At 38.5% G+C, this 21,043-nt stretch overlaps 1 protein-coding gene across 3 annotated transcripts; it reads right to left on the reverse strand.

Annotated features, from left to right (window-relative positions):
- Positions 1-368: 368 nt before the first annotated feature.
- Positions 369-20,171, reverse strand: LOC103475696 (actin filament-associated protein 1-like 1). 3 transcript variants are annotated; one of them, XM_081615699.1, is made up of 19 exons: positions 20,000-20,171; positions 11,714-11,842; positions 9,684-9,746; positions 9,482-9,567; positions 9,281-9,389; positions 9,079-9,168; positions 8,749-8,954; positions 8,467-8,646; positions 8,280-8,372; positions 7,896-7,998; positions 5,157-5,312; positions 4,644-4,858; positions 3,783-3,928; positions 3,598-3,679; positions 2,642-2,750; positions 2,287-2,454; positions 1,988-2,154; positions 1,400-1,525; positions 369-1,187 (listed from the first exon to the last, which is right to left on the reverse strand). In XM_081615699.1, the coding sequence occupies exons 1-19, from the start codon at positions 20,019-20,021 to the stop codon at positions 1,161-1,163; spliced, it is 2,277 nt and encodes a 758-aa protein (XP_081471825.1). In that variant the 5' UTR covers positions 20,022-20,171; the 3' UTR covers positions 369-1,160. The 3 variants fall into 3 exon arrangements, with proteins under 3 accessions (XP_081471825.1, XP_081471826.1, XP_081471824.1); XM_081615700.1 differs by having other exon boundaries at positions 2,000-2,154; positions 9,269-9,389; XM_081615698.1 differs by having other exon boundaries at positions 9,269-9,389; positions 20,000-20,170.
- Positions 20,172-21,043: the final 872 nt, after the last annotated feature.

Raw genomic sequence — 21,043 nt, forward strand, 5'->3', positions numbered from 1 at the left:
ATAATTTATAACGTTCTGGAAAGGTAAATAAACCACAAAGGTAAGGATTTATAATAAACTAGAACTTAAAAACACCAGTGTTCTACGCAAGATCTACTTCTTCTGCAGAATTAAAGAGAATAGTTAATTGTGAGCTATTTTTAAAAGAAAGTAAAATCACTCAGATACTGTCTGTATTAGGTTCCTTCTGTAAAATATTTTCTAATTAGGTTCCAGTCCTTGCATTATTTTGATTTTGCCACTAGATGGTGCTTGCAGGTCCACAGTTAGACCTAAGGCTGGGTCTCTTCTTTATGAGAGGTATGCAGGTTTTTCTGCATACGTCTTGCAGAAAAACAAAATAACAATTAAAAAAAAGGCAATGAAGGTCTCTTGAAACAATCATTTACTTCAACATGTGTGTTTTGTTCACATCTGTGCAATGAAGAGCAGACATGGCATTTTCTTCAAATACTTTGGCTACAAAGGGTATGTTTGTTTTGCTAGAACTGGAAACATTTAGGTAATTACAAAAGCATAAAGTGCAACAATTAAATAAAAAAATGTAAATTTATATATATGTAAAATAAAAACATACAATGTTTAAAGTAATCACTTCACATTAGAACAATAAACATTGGTTTATTTCTCTCAGGTACAGTGTCATACTAATCATGATTTTTTTTTAAAACCTTAAAATATGAGATACTTCTTCCAAAGACAATGATAATTTAATAATTTTTGGTTTCACTCTTTAACTTTTCATTTATACATTTTGTGTAAAAGACCCAAAATATCTGGGTGAATACAAGAAGGAAGTCTTGTCTGTATCTTCAACCTACAGTAAGAATCATCCTTCCCTCCCTTTACTACGCATTTCTGTTCAAACGTCACATGGTCACTTTCTGCACATGTGCAATAAACACGCAGACACATGAACACTTAGCTCATGGTTAGAGTGATCACATTAATACTGCGCTGGTTTTAATCGGTCAGGTTTGTCACATTTAAGATAGCTTGGTTAGCATCAGCCTGGCTGTGCATCACCCTCTTCATTCCTTTTCCTTTATCTTCTTTTAATAGGTGGTTTTCTCATGCTTTCATCTGGCACACATTCTCCTGCCAAACAAATACGTTTTTTTCATTTCTCCTCACAGTTCCTGTCAGGCTGTTTGTGTCGTCTAGGTCCCCTTCTTTGATTCCCACTCCTGAAAACAATGAGAAAGCAAATATCACACACAATATCGTGTAGCTGTCACTGGCATGGCAGCTACATCCCAACTATTACGTTCAGTATGTAATGAAAGTGTCTGAATTATTCATAAATGTCAGATTCAGGCTTTAAACAGTGTTAACTTGACCAAACATCAGAGTCGTGGGTGTCCTTGGACACACACGGCCTCAGCAGGACATACTTTACCTTTGCTTTCTGCATGACGTTCCCCCTGGAGGAAGCACAGAGAGACGGGGGCCGTTTACGAAGCTCAGATGCTGAGTTGACAGGAACGCTCTCATTGTAAATTTTTTCAGCTTTATTTCTCTGAGTCTGTAATCAAACACATGCAGAAACTTCACCAGTGAGGCAAATACAAGGTTTCACCAAGCATTTTGAATAACAGCGAAGCTAAGCTGTGTATTGTTTATTAAGATGAATTGCAGTAATATTCAAAAACTTAGAATACTCAGTCTTAAATATATATTTCCTGAAAGGATGACTAATAAAATACTGTGTTTTCCACATGCAAAGGTGTATTTCTTAAATATTACTCTTTGCGTTCACACGTTGAGATATAAGAAACACTAAGATTCAAAATGTTAACATTTTTTAAATACTACATTACTTCCAACATCTTTTAAAAGAAGAATGTTGACGTGTGATATTCTTTCCTCATTATATGACTCAGTTTAACTTCTGCTTTTTTCAAAGCAGTTTAGACTATTTAGTTTAAATCAACATTTAATTTCTAAAATAATGTTGAAGTTGTACAAATGATGTGCTGATTCCCACCTTGATGCTGACCTTTGTGTCCACAGGCGGGCCCTGAGCTCCTCTAGCCAGTGATTTCTTCAGATTTTCCTTGACTTCTGTCAGCTGGAGCTCCAGCTCCACCCTCTCCTCCTCCTTCTGTTTGCACAGCGTCTCTATCTCAGCTAACCGCTTTTCCATAGCATCACCTACACACACACACACACACACACACACACACACACACACACACACACACACACACACACACACACACACGCTGAGAATTGGAGTCAATCCAAAGCAGGCGTCTAAGCAGTGCTGTCTGATGTCTGCCTGACCTGTGTCACTCTTCATTTGCTCCTTCACCTCCTTCTTCTCCCTACGGAGGGAGATCAGGGTGTTTCTCAGCTCCTCCTTTTGCTTCTCCAGCTCCTCTTTCTGCCTCAGGTACCGTCTGGCGTCTTCCTCTGCGCGCATCTTCCCATAGCGGCCGTACGGATTTACATCTAAGGGGGAAATAAATGAACAGGCATTTGAATAGGCAGAGCAATTCTGGTAATGCACCGAGGGAAGACGTGGTATCAGTCATCCAGCCATCATGACCTGGAGGAGAGAGCCAGCTGTGGCAACATTTTCTCCCATCAAAATTTTATGCAGCAAGGCCAATGAATTATGAAATGAAAGGTGACTCACTGGAGGCGTGCCTCTTGATGGTGGCCTGTTGTTCGGTTTTCTCTGAGTCCCTGCTGGAGAAGGAGGCATGACGTCTCACCTGACCTGTTTTGCTCTCGATATCTTCGTCCTACATTTAAAAAAAAAAAAAAAGATTAATAATTTTAGTGACTTTTCATTATGAATTTTATTGTTTTTAGCTTACAGCGCAAAGCAAAGGACTTTTACCAGCTGGAGAGAAACAAAGCCCAACAGGTTGCAATCAAAATTTATGATAAAACCTACAGCATTTGTCCCGTTACAGATTTCTTCTGCTTTTTTTTGTTAATGAAATTTTAGATCAAACAGTCAGAATACAAGTAAATTAAAAATGCAAACTTTAGATATTTAGTTGTAGAAAATAAGTTTCTCTTAAAACTTATTCTAAATCAGTATGAACAGATGTAAAAGAGGTAATAATGGTCATTAAACCAAGTTTCATTCTTTCAGACATTCAAACTTGCTGATGGCTTCCAGACTGCAGGTGCTGTTGATGTTAAATAATGTTCAGACATTTTCTTTCAGGGTTTTAAGGTACAGAGCAAAATTCATTGCTCCATAGGCAGCTTTGCTGCCTCAGCATCTTTTCTCTACTTATGGTTAAAGTCTCTTACTGTGGTTTGATGGAGTCCCAAAGCCTGAGAAATTACTCTGTTACTCTTTCCAGACAGATATATGTCAGTGACAATGTTTTTCATCTGTATTTAAACTTCTTTTAAAGTCTTTTGGCCTCAATCATGTTGTCAGACGCGTTCCGTTTAAGTCTGACAGCAGTTTTGTCAGCGTAAGGCGAGTGAAATTAAACTCAGCTTCCCAAAAAATGTAGTTTATTTACAAAGAACTTCTTCAATAAAAGCCAGGTTGGTTTGGTGATGTTTTAAAAAAATCCCTAAAGCCTGTTCAGATTATGTCATAAAAACAGTTTCATGTTGTCTCACCGCAATGCTTTCGTACACTTCGTCATACGTTCTGGAATCTATTGATGCACTGCTGGAGGAAGTAGCAGTGGTTGTAGCCCACCTGCAGGAGGAAAGAATAGAGGGACAGTTACTACTGAAGTTACACTCCAAGGGAAGGAAGTTCTTGGTAAGCGCATGCAGGAGCACAGATAGAAGTGACTTACAAGAAGGAGTGTCTGGCAGCTTGCCGTATGTCGGTGAGTGTGTCCACGTCGATGTAGTCGTAGTGCAGCTCTTCAGGGAGGGTGCCGCTGCCGGTCTCGGCAAACAAAATGCCCAGCCAGCGGCCAAGATCTTCAGAGGAGCTCGCCTAATGGATAGAAATATAAATATCTTGATTTAAAAAAAAATGTTTTTGGCTGATCTGTACACACACTAACTTTATTTCCCATCTGGATCTATGATGATATGAGGAAAGTTGTGAAAAACTCATCAGTCCACCTACATATAAATTCCTATAGCAGATGAAAAGCTGTTTGAGATGTTTTACAGCTGCTTCAGTGTAGAGAAAACAGACTTTTATAACTAACTTTACCAGATTTAACGAGAATCTAACACATAAACATGTCAAACCATTTTAACGTAACATAAATAGAGCGCCTAAAATAGCAAAACAAATGATGCCATTATAAATATGTATGAATTAAACATGTTACGTTTAAAAGAGCAGCAGACTTGTTACCAAAATAAACTGATAAGTCACAATTCACTAATTATAAGGTAAATTTCTCACTTAAGATTCATAAAATAAAACAGGTAAAAATATCCAGCTCTGGAAAAATGAAGAGACCACTGCACTGGTGGTCTCATGTGTACAAATAAAAACTAAAACAAATTGGTCACGCCACCAGTTTGGCAGTATTTGAGATATTTAAACAAAAAATGAATCAATAATTATCGACAATTATCAATATGGACTGATATGAAACGCTCATATTGTGATAAGTTTATCAGCCACATCATCCAGCCCTATTCCATGACATACAAGAAAAGTAAAATCGATATCCCAAATATAAGAATTTTACCTCTAAAGCTGCAAGCTCATTGCCCGCTTGCATGATATGAAATGAGAAGGGATGTTTGGGTCCGAGGCCCCCAGGCACCACCTCCGCCCCTTTAAGAGGCACCACAATGACTGGAGGCCGCTGGTCGCCGGGATCCTTCTGCAGGTACAGGTTTCCACCTCGGAGAACACACCAGCGCTCCTTCCAGCAGCCGCTGAGACACACACTGAGATAACCTGTGGAGGGGAAAAGACTTTGTGTCAGATAAGCTGCATCTGCCTATTAATCTACGGCACCACATTGAACATCCTCAGCACTTTGTAAGAATGTCTACCTGTTCCTGAGGAAAGTGCTGGGCCACATTTTGGTTAATTTATCTCATGCATTTCTTTAAATTGCAGTATAGTCAATCAAATTTCTGATTTCTTAATCCCCTTTTAATAAAATAAAAAAAAAGTGCAAATGTAAGGTCAAATCGTCAGTAAATGAGAATCGACCAGGCGATCATCTGGCATGCTGAGATTGTGTCCTCACCACAGCGGGGGTTGTCATGGTGCCCAGAAGATGAGGGAGGGTCTCCTGGTAACGGAGGCTTCTTTTTGGAGAAAGTGATGATTCGATTGATTTTCTTTCCCGCTGCTCGGCTCATCGACCCCGTCAGCTCTGAGAACGCGCCCCGCTTCGCTCTGTCTGAAACCAAACATGTCACTCAGTGACTATCAGCTGTCAGTGGTTCATATTAATATAACTCAACACTTTCTGCATCAAAAATACAAAGAGATAACAATAAAATGTTGATACGAATAATCAAGCTAATTGGAGAGTTTGATGTAAATCAAGCATTTCGGGAACATGTCTGATGAGCTGAGACGATTCCAGTGTGTTTGCACGTTTATTGTGAATGGACCAGGTGCAGCAGCAGTCTGTTCGCCAGCTTCCTATGATGTCAGTGAGAGACAATTAGAGGAAAAGAACAGGAAGGATGTCATATCTGCTCGTGTCTCGCTTCCTGTCTCTCCCTTTCTCTCTCTCATGTCTCTTCAGGCTCAGCGTTGCTCAATCAGTAAACAACACTGAAACAACATGACTTTGTTTGACTTATCCATCGTGTATATCCTGGGTGTTTCCTTCCGAATTCAGAGGACAGAAAAACAAAAATATTTATTTTGCTTTTGATCAGTCCCTTGAAAGCATATGTGTGTTTTCTTATAACTTTTTCAGCACTTGATTGCCCCAATCCTGGAAAGTAAGAAGTTTTACTTCCTACAACATAGAAGTTAAGCCTTGGACATGCAACTGAAAATATTAATGCCAAAAGGTATTAATTAAATTGTAATATTAAAAGGTTTTTTTTATTAGCAGCATAAACCACTTTGAGACTGACAATACTTCTTTATTTCTTTTAGATATAAACTGTTTAGGGCTGCACAGTGGTGCAGTTGGTAGAGCTGTTGCCTTGCAGCAAGAAGGTTCTGGGTTCGATTCCCAGCCCCGGTCTTTCTGCATGGAGTTTGCATGTTCTCCTTGTGCATGGTGGGTTTTCTCCAGGTACTCCGGTTTCCTCCCACAGTCCAAAAGCATGACTGTCAGGTTAATTGGCCTCTCCAAATTGCCCCTAGGTGTGAGTGTGTGTGTGTGTGGATGGTTGTTTGTCCTGTGTGTTTCTGTGTTGCCCTGCAACAGACTGGCGACCTGTCCAGGGTGAACCCCGCCTCTCGCTCGGTACGCTAACTGGAGATCGGCACCAGCAACCCTCCTGACCCCACTGAGGGGTCCAGGGTGTAAGAAAATGGATGGATGGATAAACTGTTTAATTAACCCCTCAGTGACACACTTTTGTTAAAAATATTCAGAGGATGTTCTTGAATGAAGGACACTCTCTGCAAGCTCCTCCCTCTGCTGCCCAACAACCAATTAAAATCCAACAAATCATCTGAGATTCTGCTACAGAACAAAATACATTACCAAAGAAAGTAAGTAACCTTGTTTTCTCATTATCTGCAATCATGCGACTCGAGCATAAAAGCAATAGAAAACTTAATTAGGATCCTTTTGACAGATATATTATAATTTCTTATCTTGTTGCCTTGGAGTGTGTGAATGTGTGCATGTAGGGGTAAATGACTGAATGTCATATAAAGTGCTTTGGATTCCTCTGGATTAGTTAAAGTGCCATACAAGTACAGGCCACTACCATTACTCTAAGATGTGTGTGCGTGTGTGCGTGTGTGTGTGTGTGTGTGTGTGTGTGTGTGTGTGTGTGTGTGTGCGTGTGTGTGTGTGTGTGTGTGTGTGCGCGTGAACGTGTGTGTGTGTGTGTGTGTGTGTGTGCGCGTGAACGTGTGTGTGTGTGTGTGTGTGTGTGTGTGCGTGTGTGTGTGTGTGTGTGTGGGTGTGCGTGTGTGTGTGTGTGGTTACAATGGCACAAAAACTATGCCAATCTATCTATTAAACTGCCGAATTTCAATAAATATTGGTATTGATACTAAAATAATTCACTCAGTTTTACATTAAATTAAAGGAAAAACCTTTCAACATGTGTCACAAATGTGATATATATGATAATATAGTGAGAAAGCAGCTTATAGAGTCACAGCGTCCAATATGTATATTTATCAACAGATGGTTAAAGGAAGCTGTTCCTCAACAAATTATATTTGTTGAGGCCATGATACCATTTTGTTGGTATCATGGCCAACAAAATGTATCATGCATTTTGTTGGCCATGATACAAAAACAGAATATGATGTTTGTTTTTATAGGTCCATGTTTATTATTGAATCATTAATTTATAGTTGTGCTGCTGGAACAAAGTGAAGAAACTCCCAATAAAAGTACAACTTTAACCATTAAACATCTAATTTATGCTGGTGAATAGTGAACTTTATCCTTGACCACATTTCTGAAACAGAAGGAAGTAGATTCTAACAAGATTAGAAAGTAGCAAAGTTTTGGATTTAAAGTGTAAAAATGTGGTTAATTAATTTTATTTAGTTTTTTTTTTTACCATTGCTAACAACATCTCTGTGTCAGAGGTAAGCTAAAAGTTGTGCCTCTAATTTTGTTTTTCTAAAACGTGCTCAAATATCACTCAAAACATGCTGCCCTTTTTTCTGTAAAATAAGCTGCAAAGACTAGATTCCTGCTACTGTTCTAGTGATGAAAAAGGAACATGAAGAGATGCTCAAAAACATATTTTAGACATTTAAAGTAAATCACACAGAGATTATGAATCGAATGGTAAATCTAACTCAAGTGTTTGTGATGACGTACTGAGTGAGTCGGCGATGTCTCGTCCTGGTCCATAAGCGCTGGACTGACTGTCTCCTATTGGTCCGCTGTCTGAGTCCGATGTTTGTCTGTCTGACTGCAGCATCTGGGCAAAATAAAATAAATAAGAAAAATGATGAGGAAAAAAACAAGAAGGAAAACCAATGCATCAGTATATATAGTTAACTCTGAGTTACATCATCCTGCCTTGCTCAGGATGGGAAACCTGAGGAAAATGACTCAGCTCAGCAGCCACAACAAAACCAGAGGAACAACTGTGTTACTATTGGTAACATCATTCAAGTCCTCATTGTCATCACTAAGATGACAATTTGTTTTTAGCTAAACAGGCTGAAGCGAAAGGAAATCACACAAAAAACCACAAACCTTGTCGAGCTCCAGTTTTCTCTGTATTATTGGAGATGTTGATCCATTCAGTCCTTCTGTGTTATTACACTGGCTGCCGACGTCATGGACCACCTGGACCAGTTGAAAAAGAAAATAGCATTCACTTCTGGACACAGACTTGTGTAGGACCCATAACATTCTCATCGTCTTCTACCAGCAAATGTACCTTGAGCCACCGCTGGGCCTGCTCTTTACTCTGAACGGCCAGGACCAGAGCTTCGCCTCCAGGTAAGGAGAAGCGCAGCTCGTGCCTCTTTTTCCGGCCCTCCTTTGGGACATAGATGACGTTGCAGAGGTTCAAGGGGAGCTCCGTGTTCGGGGACAACTCCTTTATACTTTTATAGCACTAAAAAAATTTTTTAAAAATCAAGTTTTAGATTCAAATATAAAAGTAAAGCATCTGCTTTTGTTTCAACCTTTGATAACGTAGATCATTGTTGTTGTTTACCTGGAGTTTATTGTCTCTAACAACTACTAGCTGCTTTGTCCACTGGCCAAATCGCTTTTTTCGCATCAGGAAGGCACATATGCGGCAATCCCTGACCGGTTCATCAGGGCTTCCCTCAGTTGTCTGAGAGGAGTCCCGTCCCTTGGCCTCCTCCTCCTCCTCTTCATAAGACTCATAGGAGCTACTCAGGGCATCAGAGTCATTGTCTGTGCAGGGGGAAAAAAGCCCAAAGTGATTAATTCCCAAAAGATTTAATGAAACATTCTTAGTCAGAAAGAAATTGGCTTTTGCAGCTTCCATATTGATTAAAGAATGAATGAGCAGACTCACTGGATGTTTTCGAGGGCCCATTAATCCTGGTAGTGGGGTAGTTATTATCAGCATCTTCATAGTAAGCATCTTCAACAGAGTTTCTGGAATCTACATGGGAGACTTATTAGAATCCTGCACCTTTAACCTCCCTTGCAAAGATATGCTGGTTAATGGTAGTTTATATTAGACGGGCTTAAATGTGTCATACTTGTGTTCATACTTGTGGTGAAATACTGAGGAGAGGATCCAGGATCAAGAGGAACAGCTTCTTCATAGTAGTCATCAGGAAGTGGTGTTGCTGGCAAAGGCGGTGGTGTGTCTGTGGGTGTCTGCGGGTGAAATAAAGGAAATTCAAACAGAATTATATTTGGAAGCTCAGATAAATATCTGGTTTTATAAGAAAGGTGTAAAAAAAACTTACTGATTTACTAGGCTGTGTTTTCTCCTCTTTGTCTTTTGGTTCTTTCTGCTCCACTGGTGATGCACTGAGCATGTGCAAATCACAATCTGAAGCAACAACAAATGTTATGCTATTAAAAAGATGTTTATAACACGATAACATGAAATATGACTTCTAAAATTTAACTAAACTGATTGAAAGATGTTTCAAAGATGTTACAAACCGAAATCTTCAAACAGAGACTCGACAAAGCTTGTGCCGTTCATGTAGATGTCTGAGCCATTGACTGCGGAAAGCACAAAACATGAGCAAAGTATTATTTCAGCTTTTTCCAAGAACATAATCACCAGATTTAATGGATACAGAAAACTGAATCTGAAGAAAAGACTCTTTGCATATCAGAAAAATTTAATTATGTGGAAACATCTGATTACAAGGAAGAGCAGTGGAGCTCTCAGTAAACAAAGATAAGTAAAGATGTGCAATATGTGTGGAAGACTAAAGCCCAGACAGTACATAGACCCAGCAGACCCATTATTATTGTACTTGTCAGCCATCAGGATATTTTGCTCATCGCCTTCCTTTGACCTTGTCTCATTATCCTCTTTTAACTCTGCATTTCATTATCCTCTTACATCAATCCTTTTATCCTCCCTCATTCCCTGCACTCTTCTAGATAAACAAGTCCTGGCTTTAGAAACTACAGGGAGTTTCAATGCTGCAAATGTGTTTTCAACAACTGTTTGTAGTCAATAACCACAATCTGCACTGTTATATTAAATCCTTTAAGCCCAATCTGCATAAGTTAAAAGATTTGACATTGTCTTGCAAAAGTATTGCTACCTGTTAAACTTTTCCTGTGTTTTCTTATTTCATCCACAAAGTTTAATGAATTTTATTGGAGTTTATGTGATAGACCAACACTAGGTGAAACCTAATTGTAAAGAGAAAGAATAAAAAATCAAATATGATTTTGTTGGGGGGGGAGTTTATGAATAAAATCGGAAGTGTGGGGTGAATTCCCTTTTAATCTGGTGCCCCAAATAACATCTAATACCAACGTCACCTAAATCATATGTAAAGTTCAGATGTGTGTGAATTAAGCTCAATTCTGAATCCAGCTGTTTGTTAGAGCCCATTAGCAAAACAAATATTTCCATAAAGACCCAGAACAACACAGATCAGGCATAAAGCTGCAGATAAGTTTAAAGCAGTGTTTGTTTAAATACTGTCCTAAACTTTAAACAAACAACAACAGACATGTCCAGATCTAAATTTGTGGAAAAATGTTTAAATAACTCTTCAGTTGTAATTGCAGCAAAATGTGGGTTAACAAATAATTGATTTATTTATGAGTGAGCAAAAAAAAAAAAAAAAACCTGCCAACCTTTTCTGATTTTTATCAGAAAAGTTTTGGACAAAACACTATTTTCTCTCCACTACATATCTGCACTTCACCTGCTGGTGATTCTGACTGAACGGTAACCCTGCCTCTGTCAGTATGCTGCAGGGCTGCTTCCACAGTGTAGCTTACCAACATCCGTGTGTGATAGGTGAATATCTGGCTATATTGTGAAGCACTTTGGAGTCCTCTGACTTTATAAAGTGCTTTACAAGTACAGGTCATTTACCGTTTGTGACACCAAGCTTTCCCTAGGGGTCTGGCATGAAACAAAGGTAAACATGTGGAAAAGCACCAGACAGTAGCTGGTAAGTAAGTGAAAAATCTATGAAGCCACGGGCTTGTTTCTAATCCAGATGATCTGGAAACTTTGCAACATTTCCCAAAAATAAGCATTGCTTGAGGTATCAGGATATTCTAATTAAAAATCTTGTTTTCTCTGCTAGTAAATGGCCGTCATTGGGTCTCTTGAAGTCAAAATAACCAGAAACTGGTTCACAAGACACATGATCAGTTTTTATATAAGACAGGACCCTGGAGAGACATTGTGCAAAGAGGAATAGTATCTCTCTCTCTCTCTAATATCTCTAATATTGAATATATCTCTCTCGGCATGTTTCAATCTAACAGGATGAAATATGGGCAAAAAGGAAACTATACAGAACATAATAACTGTGTGGCACATATTTTAATGTAAAAAACATGAATTCCTTGAAGAACAATGGATTGTTTTCCTCACTGAATAAAAGTAACCAAGCTTAATGGTGGATTTGATCAAATTTTCAGTCTAAGATATGCACATACGTTAATATTATATGAAATATGTCAAAGTTTGAGGCTTTATTGAGTACCTGACAGCTGAAGAGAGTCCAGGATGTTGCGTACGGAAGCCATCTTGTTGGCAGTATCTGGACTAACCGTCTCATGGTCCAACATCTTCAGCAGAGAGTTGAGTTCATTCACAAGGCGCTCCATCACCACTGGAAACCAGCGAAAATATTTTTTATTGTTTGCTCAAATCAGTTGAAGCTTACAACAAACCGCCTGACATGGATGAAATATGTAGCACCAAGTGCATTAAATACCAACTTAACACATGGATTTAAGGCAAATCATTGAAACTGGCACAGACCAAAGGGCACGAACTCAGGAGTTAGCGGCTGCTGCAACAGCTGACTGGGAAGAGATATGAAACATTCTTACGTATCACACACTAACAGACAGCTTGGAATATTTAGAGCTTTCTCTAAAAAAAGAGCAGTTTTTATGTTCAGCTCCAACATCCTGTGCGAGTCCGAGTGTGTGTGAATGTGTTTGTGCAATTTGTTGACCTTGACATTGTTCCAAATATCCTGACACACACTCACACATCCTGCCTGTTCAGAGACGACAAAGAGAGGAGAGGAGGGAAGAGGTTTTGGAGAGAAAAGAAGGTAGGTGGGGAGGTCAGCAGGCTTCCTTCCCTGAAGGAAATCGAGCCAGAGAAAAGGAGAAAATTCATCGGTATCTACAATGGTCCTTAGGTCTGTAAATATAAACATTGCAATAAAGTAATTGTGATCCAAGCTCAACATCTTTGCATTTTTTACTAACTTTTAACAATGAGAAAATGTGCATAAAATTGAACCTAGAATGTTCTTTGGTTATGAAATGTCCCCCGTTTTCAGTAGCACATCATTTATTTGACACATATTTTTATAAAAGTAAGCAGCTTCTTCTCTTCTCTGTAGCCTGACTCTTCTTACTTCTAATCAGTGGAGGAAGTTTGTTTAACTTTTCTTTGCAGAATTGTTTTAATTCAGCTGCATTAGAGGGTTTTCATACATGTAGGTCATCTAAATTAAATTAAAGTCCAGACTTTGACTAGGGCACTCTGAAACCTACTTTTGTTGGAAATACGGAAGTTGCTGTGTACTTTGAATCACTGTCCTGTCATATAAACTAAGTGAGCTTCTCCTTCAGGGCTTTCTAGTGCAGAATTTATAGTTCCATCAATTATGGCACGACCTAAAGTTCCCCCCAAAAAACTAAATAATAACACAACATCACACTACCAACATGTCTGATTGCAGGTATGATGCCTTTTTTCTGAAATGCTTTTTTCGTTTTATGCAGATATTAAGGTGCAACAACTTCCCAGGAGGTTTGATGTTTGTCCTGATGTTCTTTTGCAAAATGTGAGATGAATGTGTTCTTTTCAGCCAGGGGTGTTCTGGGCTTGGATCTCTCAGATTCAGCCTGTCCTTTTCTTTTTGTTGAATGATGAACACTGACTATGGCTGAATCAAATGGGGCTTTTACCTGTTTTAGCTGTTGTTAACGTTTTATTTTTTTTAAAAGTCATCTTCAGTCTCTTCATTTTCGCTGTGCTTCAGTTGAATCTCAATGCAAATTGCATTGTGACCCTGTCCAGGGTAAAAAACTGTAAAAGACTTTGTACTTTAAGACCTGACCTTCCTTTTAAGATCTGTTAGCCTACTTTATGATGTCAGAAAAAAAAATTGGCATTTTTATGACAGTAAATTCAATAACATTTTTGAATACATGGAGAAAAATCTATTCTAAATATTTGTTTTACTAAAATAGATTCTCAGACACGTTGTGAAACTGAAATATCAACTTTGGCTCAATTTGTTTCAACATTTGGGAACTTTAACACATTTTACAGTAATGATCATTTGTTACATGTACAGTGAGAAAACTATAAAGTTTGCCACTTCGATCTGATAACATGTAGTATCCAAAAATGAAATAAAATGAAAATATAGCCATTGTATGACAGAAAGCAGTTGCAAGAGTGAGGCTCATCTGAGTTGAAAATATTCTTGTTTCATTTTCCCAGAGAGTGAGAAAAAAGCCCTCACTCTTCCCCAAACCCTCTCCCACTCCCCCAACTCCAACAATACTCTATTGTCTCCGCAAGGGCCAAAATTAGATCACCACGGAGCTCCGCAAGACCAGAGCGCACAATTACATTGTCAGAGTCAGAGACTGTAACAAAAAACATAACAGGAACAAACAGTCACACACAGTGTAACAGGGGTGTGGTGCAACACAGCTGCACCGTCTCGATTCCCGGGCATTCAGGGTTAAAGGATATATCTCCAGCAGCTGTTTGGTTGTGCGTGTGTGTGTGTGTGTGTGTGTGTGTGTGTGTGTGTGTGTGTGTGTGTGTGTGTGTGTGTGTGTGCGCAGCTGTGGTTTCCTGTCTTAGTTGTCGACAGAAGCGTCTCCCCACTCCTTCCTGATTTCCAATCTCTCCACGGTCCTCCAATGAACTCTCCTCACCTCCTCTTTCTTTACGTCTCACTTTCCTCTTTTCCATTTCGCTCCATCCTGCTGTTTCTGGTTTAACATCTTCTATTGTTTTTCGCCTCTCTCAGCTTTTTCCTTACGAACTTGAGAACTTTTCAAGCAAAAACCTACAGATCTGAATTTGGTGGTATTTTCCAAATGACAATTTCAACTAAAGAAGAACTTGAAAATATCCTTTAAAAATGATAATGATGGCTGCTGCTTGGAGGACAGCAAACAACAACATTGTACTTTTTTATGTGGACTTTGACTTTGCAGTTATCCGACCAAAGAGACAGAGAATTTTATTTTTAAGGGAATGGATACGTTTTAATTTAAGACTAAGATAATCATGGTGTCATTACACCTTATATCCATCAATAATGTGCATATAGGTAATTTTGCAATACTCTAATGTACAAAATACAGATTCTGCAAGAATCTGCAATACTTGAGTTGAAAAATCCAAATGACTAACACCACTGATTGTTAGTTGAGGTTTTCAGCAGGTTATTTGGCAACAACTCAACATACAGTAAAACCACATATTTCTATTCCTTTTAAAAGAAGATTACCTGACAATAAATCTCTTTCTTTAGGTTTAAATCAGTTAGGATGACCAAAATTGCAATAATAGTAAGATAGACGTTTTCATTTTGCTTCTTGAAAAACAGAAGTTTGCATATTGCCCAAGTACTTGGTAGAATTGACTTTTAAACAAACAAACATTTACAAGCTTCTGCTAATTGTTTGTTGGATTTTTGTCTCATTCTTCCAGACAGAACTGCTGTAACTGAGTAAGGTTTGTGAGCCGCCTAGCTAACTCCACCCAGATATTTTCTATTGCACTGAGATGAGAGCTTTGAGATGGTCACATCAAAACATTGACCTTATTGTGCATAAGGCACTTTCTCACTAATCTGGTAGTGAGTTGAGGGTCAGTGTCCATCTGAAAAGTAGATTTTCACCAAAGCTTCCACTTTCCGTCTCATATTTTATCCCTTTATTCAGGCCTTCCTCCAGCAAAACATTCACACAGCATGAAGCTGCCACCACCATACTTCACAAGTAGTGTGGCTTGACTTGGTAGCTTCTCCTCTTTTCCCCAGAAATATGACAGTTATTATGGCCAAACATCTTAATTTTAGCGTAATCAGGCCACAGGATATGTCTTTGAGTGCATTTGCATTATGTTGCTAGTAACGACATCTGAATGGTTAAACAGAAGAAGTTTACTCTGATTTAATGTCAGACAGTAAGAAAAAACATTACATGCCTTTGTATGTAAACATTTGGTTTCATCCTTATTCTGAAGAGTATATTCTAGCTTAAAGCTGCAGCATTAAACTTTATAAAAAATATAATTTTTCCATATTTGTTAAAATTATAATTATGTAATGACAGTATAAGAGATAATCTATGAAAAAAAATCAAGCTCCTCTGTTTTCTCCCAGTGCTCCCAATACTAACTGCAGTCAGAAACAACCAATCAGAGCCAGGAGGAGGGTCTTAGCGCTGTCAATCACTCTTGTGCTCACCCCCTACCCCTTGCTCTCTACTGTACTACAGCTGGTTCACCATAACATAGCCTCCCACTAATGCTAAGGCTAGTTAGCATGGTCACCAATGACGACAGATAAACGGTTTTCCTGGAACGGTAAGTTGTTCCTCCTGCCGGCTCTGATTGGTTGATTTTGTCCAGGAGTCATACATTTCTTTAAACTGCAATAGCAGTTCAAGGAAGGGGTTGAGGAGATGAACCTTTTCACAGATTATCTGTCTATTATACTGTCGCGACATGGTGACAGTTTTAACAAATATGAAAAAAACAACAACATATTTTTGTAAAAGTTACACACTGCAGCTTTTATTGTGTCAGTTAAGTTATTCTTCCGCTCTCCATTCATTGCTGTGGAGGGCACCAATTAAAATGACTCAGTGTTATCAGTCAACAACGGGTAAACAAACCAGCTGTAAACTGATGGCAGAGTCTCTGGCCTGTGTTTTGTTTGCCAGAATCCGACTCCATGCAGTCAAGGCCAGTTCTCTCAGGGGAACGAAGGGTTTAGAGGCTGAGAATCAGCTGTTCTGCAGGCTTGTGGCTGCTCTCACCCACAGAGGGATCTTTGTTACCCCCCATTCCTCAGACATGCACATGCACACAAACACACACATGCCTTACATTTCCTTTTCAAATCCTTTTTTTGTTACTAGCTGCTCAATTATTTCACTAAGAGGAAGAACACACCCCCCATTAATCTATCTTTTATAGTGCTGTGCAAAAGAGCTCCCACCCCTTGAACCTTCTCCCATTTTATCACGTTACAACCTTAAATAATATTTTGTTAAATCTGAAAATTCACAGAAATTAGACTAAGTTTGAGCTTTTTTATTTATACATCTTATGAACATTTTATAAAACATTCAAGTCTTGAGATGTACAATACTGGCAGAAATATAACAAAAATGACCCAGAGATGAAGTAAAAGGTAGTTTGAGAGAACATAGTTTGCTGGCACTGGATGCGAACCTAAACACTTAAAATTGTAATTTGAAAAAATTCATTGTTCTTTTTCATTGTCACAATTCACCTATTTTGTGTCCATCAATCAGATAAAAGCTCAGATCTAATGATGTTTGTGGTTGTAACATGACAAAGTAAAAGGGAAGTGCAGTACGAATCCGTTTGTGACACACACTACATGACAATCAGTCACAGCCGTTAGTTAGAACGGATCTGTGTGTGTTTCCAGAAAGTCTTCCTGACGGAGGCTGGTCATGAGATCTGGGCCATGCGACTATCATTTGAACTGATTTAATGTGTTTGGTTATAGCCGAGAACAAAATAGCTACTGCTGCTGCTGTTTATCTCACCACAGAGAAAATACACACTCCGTCCTCCTAACCTTAGGCTTTGACTCCCGATCATGACAGGTCCAACCCATCAATCAGCTCACATCCAAGGGTGAGCTCTGAAACTTTCCTTCTCATTTCAAAACACTCCCTCCTTGTTAGAACCTTCCTTCAGAGAAAAATACAACCATTAAATGATTTGAAATGAAATATTTGGCTGCTTGTAGAAGATATGAGGATTAGGATTTAAAGAAATGTTTTGTGTAAAGATAAATATCAAAGGCCTACGAGGCTTTGGTCAACAAACATCAACCTGTTCCTGCTTGCCTCATTGACAAAAGCTCCAAGAAGCTCTTGAAGATTCAAAACTTTCTTCATTCCGCCTGTTTTCCTTCCATTGGATTCCCCTCTTAAAACCTTCCCTTTTAACTCTTATCCACCAATCTGATTCTTGTCTCTTCCCCTGACACCCATCCTCTTCAGAGGGAGGTCAGAGTTCAAGGCTCAGCAGCTCCCTCAAGAGACAAAAGTCTGTTTCAATAATTTAGCGCCCCGTTTTTCATATTTTCATGACAACAGTCCATGTTGTGACTGTTCGCCTAGGGCTTAGCATTTAGACAGACACTTTAAAAAGCCCATAATCACGCTGGCAAGATCTGTAAAGAGAAACAGCTGTGGGAAAACAGTGGAGGAATTCACTTTTTCACATTCTTTTAGTATCTTATCACAGTCTGAAGATAGTAAATAGTGAAGGGGTCCCGAAAAATACAGATGTACGACAAAGACCAAACGAGTAAGCTTGATTTTAAACCCACGCTGATACAGAGCTGTGTTTTCAACAAATAAACAGCCAATATTTTGATATCTCTACGCACTTCTTGTAACTTTCTTTGAAAAATCTTGCAATTTCTCCATGCTTCCATTCAATTCCGCTTTTCATTCATAAGCCTTTCTCTGTTGAGAATAGCTGCAGTTGGTACTTTCTCTTCAGTAACAGCTGTCAACCAAAAGCACCCAGAATAATGTCATGTCCGTCAAACATCAAGCAAAGTGACACGAAAGCCAAATGAAAACGCTGGAAATAGAAAGCGAATAGGACAATGGAAATTCCAGCATTGAAACAATCAGTATTTCAATATTTACATTCTTGTGGCAGTTTTGTGCTTTCTACATTCCATCATTTATTCAGTGAATCTCTTTAGATTATCTTCAAATTGCTCGGTTTTTAGGCATGCTTTGAATCCGATTATAAAATATAATAATTTAAAATCTTACAGCCGCATTGGAATGACCTATGTTTAAAACTACAATTCAGGAAATTACATAAATCCAATGACTGTCTAAAATGTTTATAACAGGATATTACTAAGATTATTATTTTGTATTGTAAGTAATTCCTATGTTTTTATATTGAAAGTAATTATTGCTGTTTGTTCTGCTGTTGTATAGCTCATTTTTTAAACCTTTACTAGATGATATTACAATTTAATGCTCCATTGACTTGCAAACGTAATCATCTTCTTTAAACCTTTACACATATAATCACATTAAAACCACAACATTTTGGGTATTTAAAAGGATTTTGTGTGAAAGACCAACACAAACCGGCAAATAACAAATTAAAGGAAAAGATGCACATCTAAATCTAACTTTATAACGTAACTAGCACTGCACATCAGCATGAACACACCAGCCCCATTGTGAAGCATGGTGGTGGCAGCATCATAGTATGGGCACCTTATGTTGCACAGTTAAGCTACTTCGCCTTCCAGACAATTGAGACTGATTATCTACGCATTTCATCTTTTTCAAATTGTTTATCATAAAAATCAATCATTTCAGTTCCACTTCACATTTATACACTGGCTTGTCTATAACGTTCACTTTATAGACAAGGCAGTTTGATTTTTATGTACATATGCACAACTATTTGAAAACACATGTCTTGAAAATAAGAACAAGCTTTCAGTGAATGCTGTATGCAGCCTGGTTTATTTAATTGACGATGTTACATTGCCTAATACAGACATGGCACAGTTACTGCAAGATTTAAAGGCTTTTTGTATGGACGAAGACAACTTCCTTAATAAGGAACGTTTCGCAAAGTACACACACAGACACAAACGCTTATATATAAGCGATGAAACTGAAAATATAATCTTGTAAATTCCGTGCATACACAGAATCTTAGGAGCAAAAGGACATAAAGTAAATTTACACCAGGGGTCAACACCCTTCTTAGTCTTGTATAAAATAACAAAATATGATTTAATACAGCAGCACAGAACTGCTAGTAAAAACTCTGCAACTTCTGTTTAAAATACCAAAATGTTTGGAATCTTAATTCTCAATAAGACATAATCCTATTAACATAATACCACTGCGTGACGGCTTTTTATTTCATTGCTTTCTATAAAGAATTCGTCATTGATTCACTTTAAATAACCACTCTCGTCCTTATCTTTAAACATTAGATGACTTCTACGTGGAGTCCCATAATGCTGCTTCCTGTCCACATCCCTGCTCAGACAGAGCAGCCATTCAGCAGCCGCGTCTCCTCCAGCGGCGCACTTTCCAACAGGGCAGTCCTCTGTTGGCATCAGCTTGCATCACTCTACCTGGGGATACCTCCTCCGTACACACACACACACGCGCGCGCGCATTCATTAACCGGCGCGTGGCTGCATGACGTCACTCTTGCCTACTACATCATCATGAGCCGGGCACGAGGGCACGATTTGCTACATTTGAAAAACTGTGTGCATATCCACTCTTTTGTTAAGAATTGCTTCACTTTAAATTATTTGTTTTACCAAACCATATGTAATTCACCTATCCATTGCCTCACATTTAATACGTACTTCCCAAGTTCTGTTTTAATTATTATTTGTTAAAAAAATTACTCCTCATTGTTGTTGGATAAAAAAAAAAAAAAAAAAAAAAGTTGATTCCTCCCGTTCATGTTGGGATAAAGAGTTGCTGCCACTCACCACTTTGCCGTTTTGAGTCCATATCGCTTGGAAAAACGCTTGTATGTCCAAACTTGTTCCCAGTTATAGTCCTGCTGACATTTTATGTGAAACTGTCTCAAACATGTGAGACGTGTGTTTCTCCAGTGAAACAGCGGTTCTCTGTGAGTCAGAGTGACCGCTACGGTTTACAGTGCGACTCCAGCGGATGCTTGTTCACCATTCAGTACTCCGCTGGGTCCTAGCGCCTGCGCAGCCAGACTGGAGGAGAGTCACATTTCTGCCACTCTGGTCCTATTTGGAGAGATGTAATCCCTGAAACCCGCCAAATGATTAGATAATTATCTTTATATAGTAGCATGGGTTCCCAACCCACATTCAGTTACCGCTTAAGTTAAACCATTGCCTTTTAATTAATTCAGAGGTTTTACTTCACTCAATTACTGCGTGATAATTAACATTTTTGTGCGAAATAAAAACAAGTAAGAACTGTTGGAATACAACTTCTAGTACTCAGCAGCTGTCAGCAGTTATATGAATTTTACAAATTCCCTTTGATATGGTATAACTCTGCACTGGGACATATTTTATGCGGCTGAAACCAGATGTTTACACTCAGAAACACACATGACCTTTTTACAAAATTTTCTCACAGCCTGACAATAAGTCAGACTAAACTTTTTCTGTATTTGAGCCGGCTAGGATTCTGAAAAAATAAAATAAAATTTTTGCTAAATATCAGGTTTTTTACTCTCCTGCAAATTTAGACATTTCCATGTGTTTCCTTACTGTGCAAGTTGGGAAAAAATATTTTGGGTTTTCTTCTATCTTTCCCTGAACTTTCTATTGGACTTAGATCAGTGCTTTGTAATAGTTGCAAAAGCAATTATCCTTTATACTTAGGATTTTTTTTACAGGGCCCACTTGGGTCCCAAGTTCTGATTTGTGTTTTTCTCATCTATTTCGTGAAATGAAATAAATAATCATAATTGGGGCCTATTAATATCTGTGTCTAGGCTTGTATAAAATAACAAAAAAATCCCAAAACATTAACTTTGGACACAA

This window comes from Poecilia reticulata, chromosome 14 (assembly GCF_904066995.2).
Source record: "Poecilia reticulata chromosome 14, P_reticulata-male-v2, whole genome shotgun sequence".
Classification (NCBI taxonomy): Eukaryota; Metazoa; Chordata; class Actinopteri; order Cyprinodontiformes; family Poeciliidae; genus Poecilia; species Poecilia reticulata.

Bases quoted from the DNA above. Each gene is read 5' to 3' on its own strand.
- LOC103475696 (XM_081615698.1), bottom strand. From the start codon at position 20,021: ATGGACTCAAAACGGCAAAGTG. The intron at 4,859-5,156 runs GTGAGGACACAA...TCCCCTCCACAG, and splicing joins CCATGACAACCCCCGCTGTG to GTTATCTCAGTGTGTGTCTC. The intron at 3,680-3,782 runs GTAAGTCACTTC...TTCCTCCTGCAG, and splicing joins GCTGCCAGACACTCCTTCTT to GTGGGCTACAACCACTGCTA.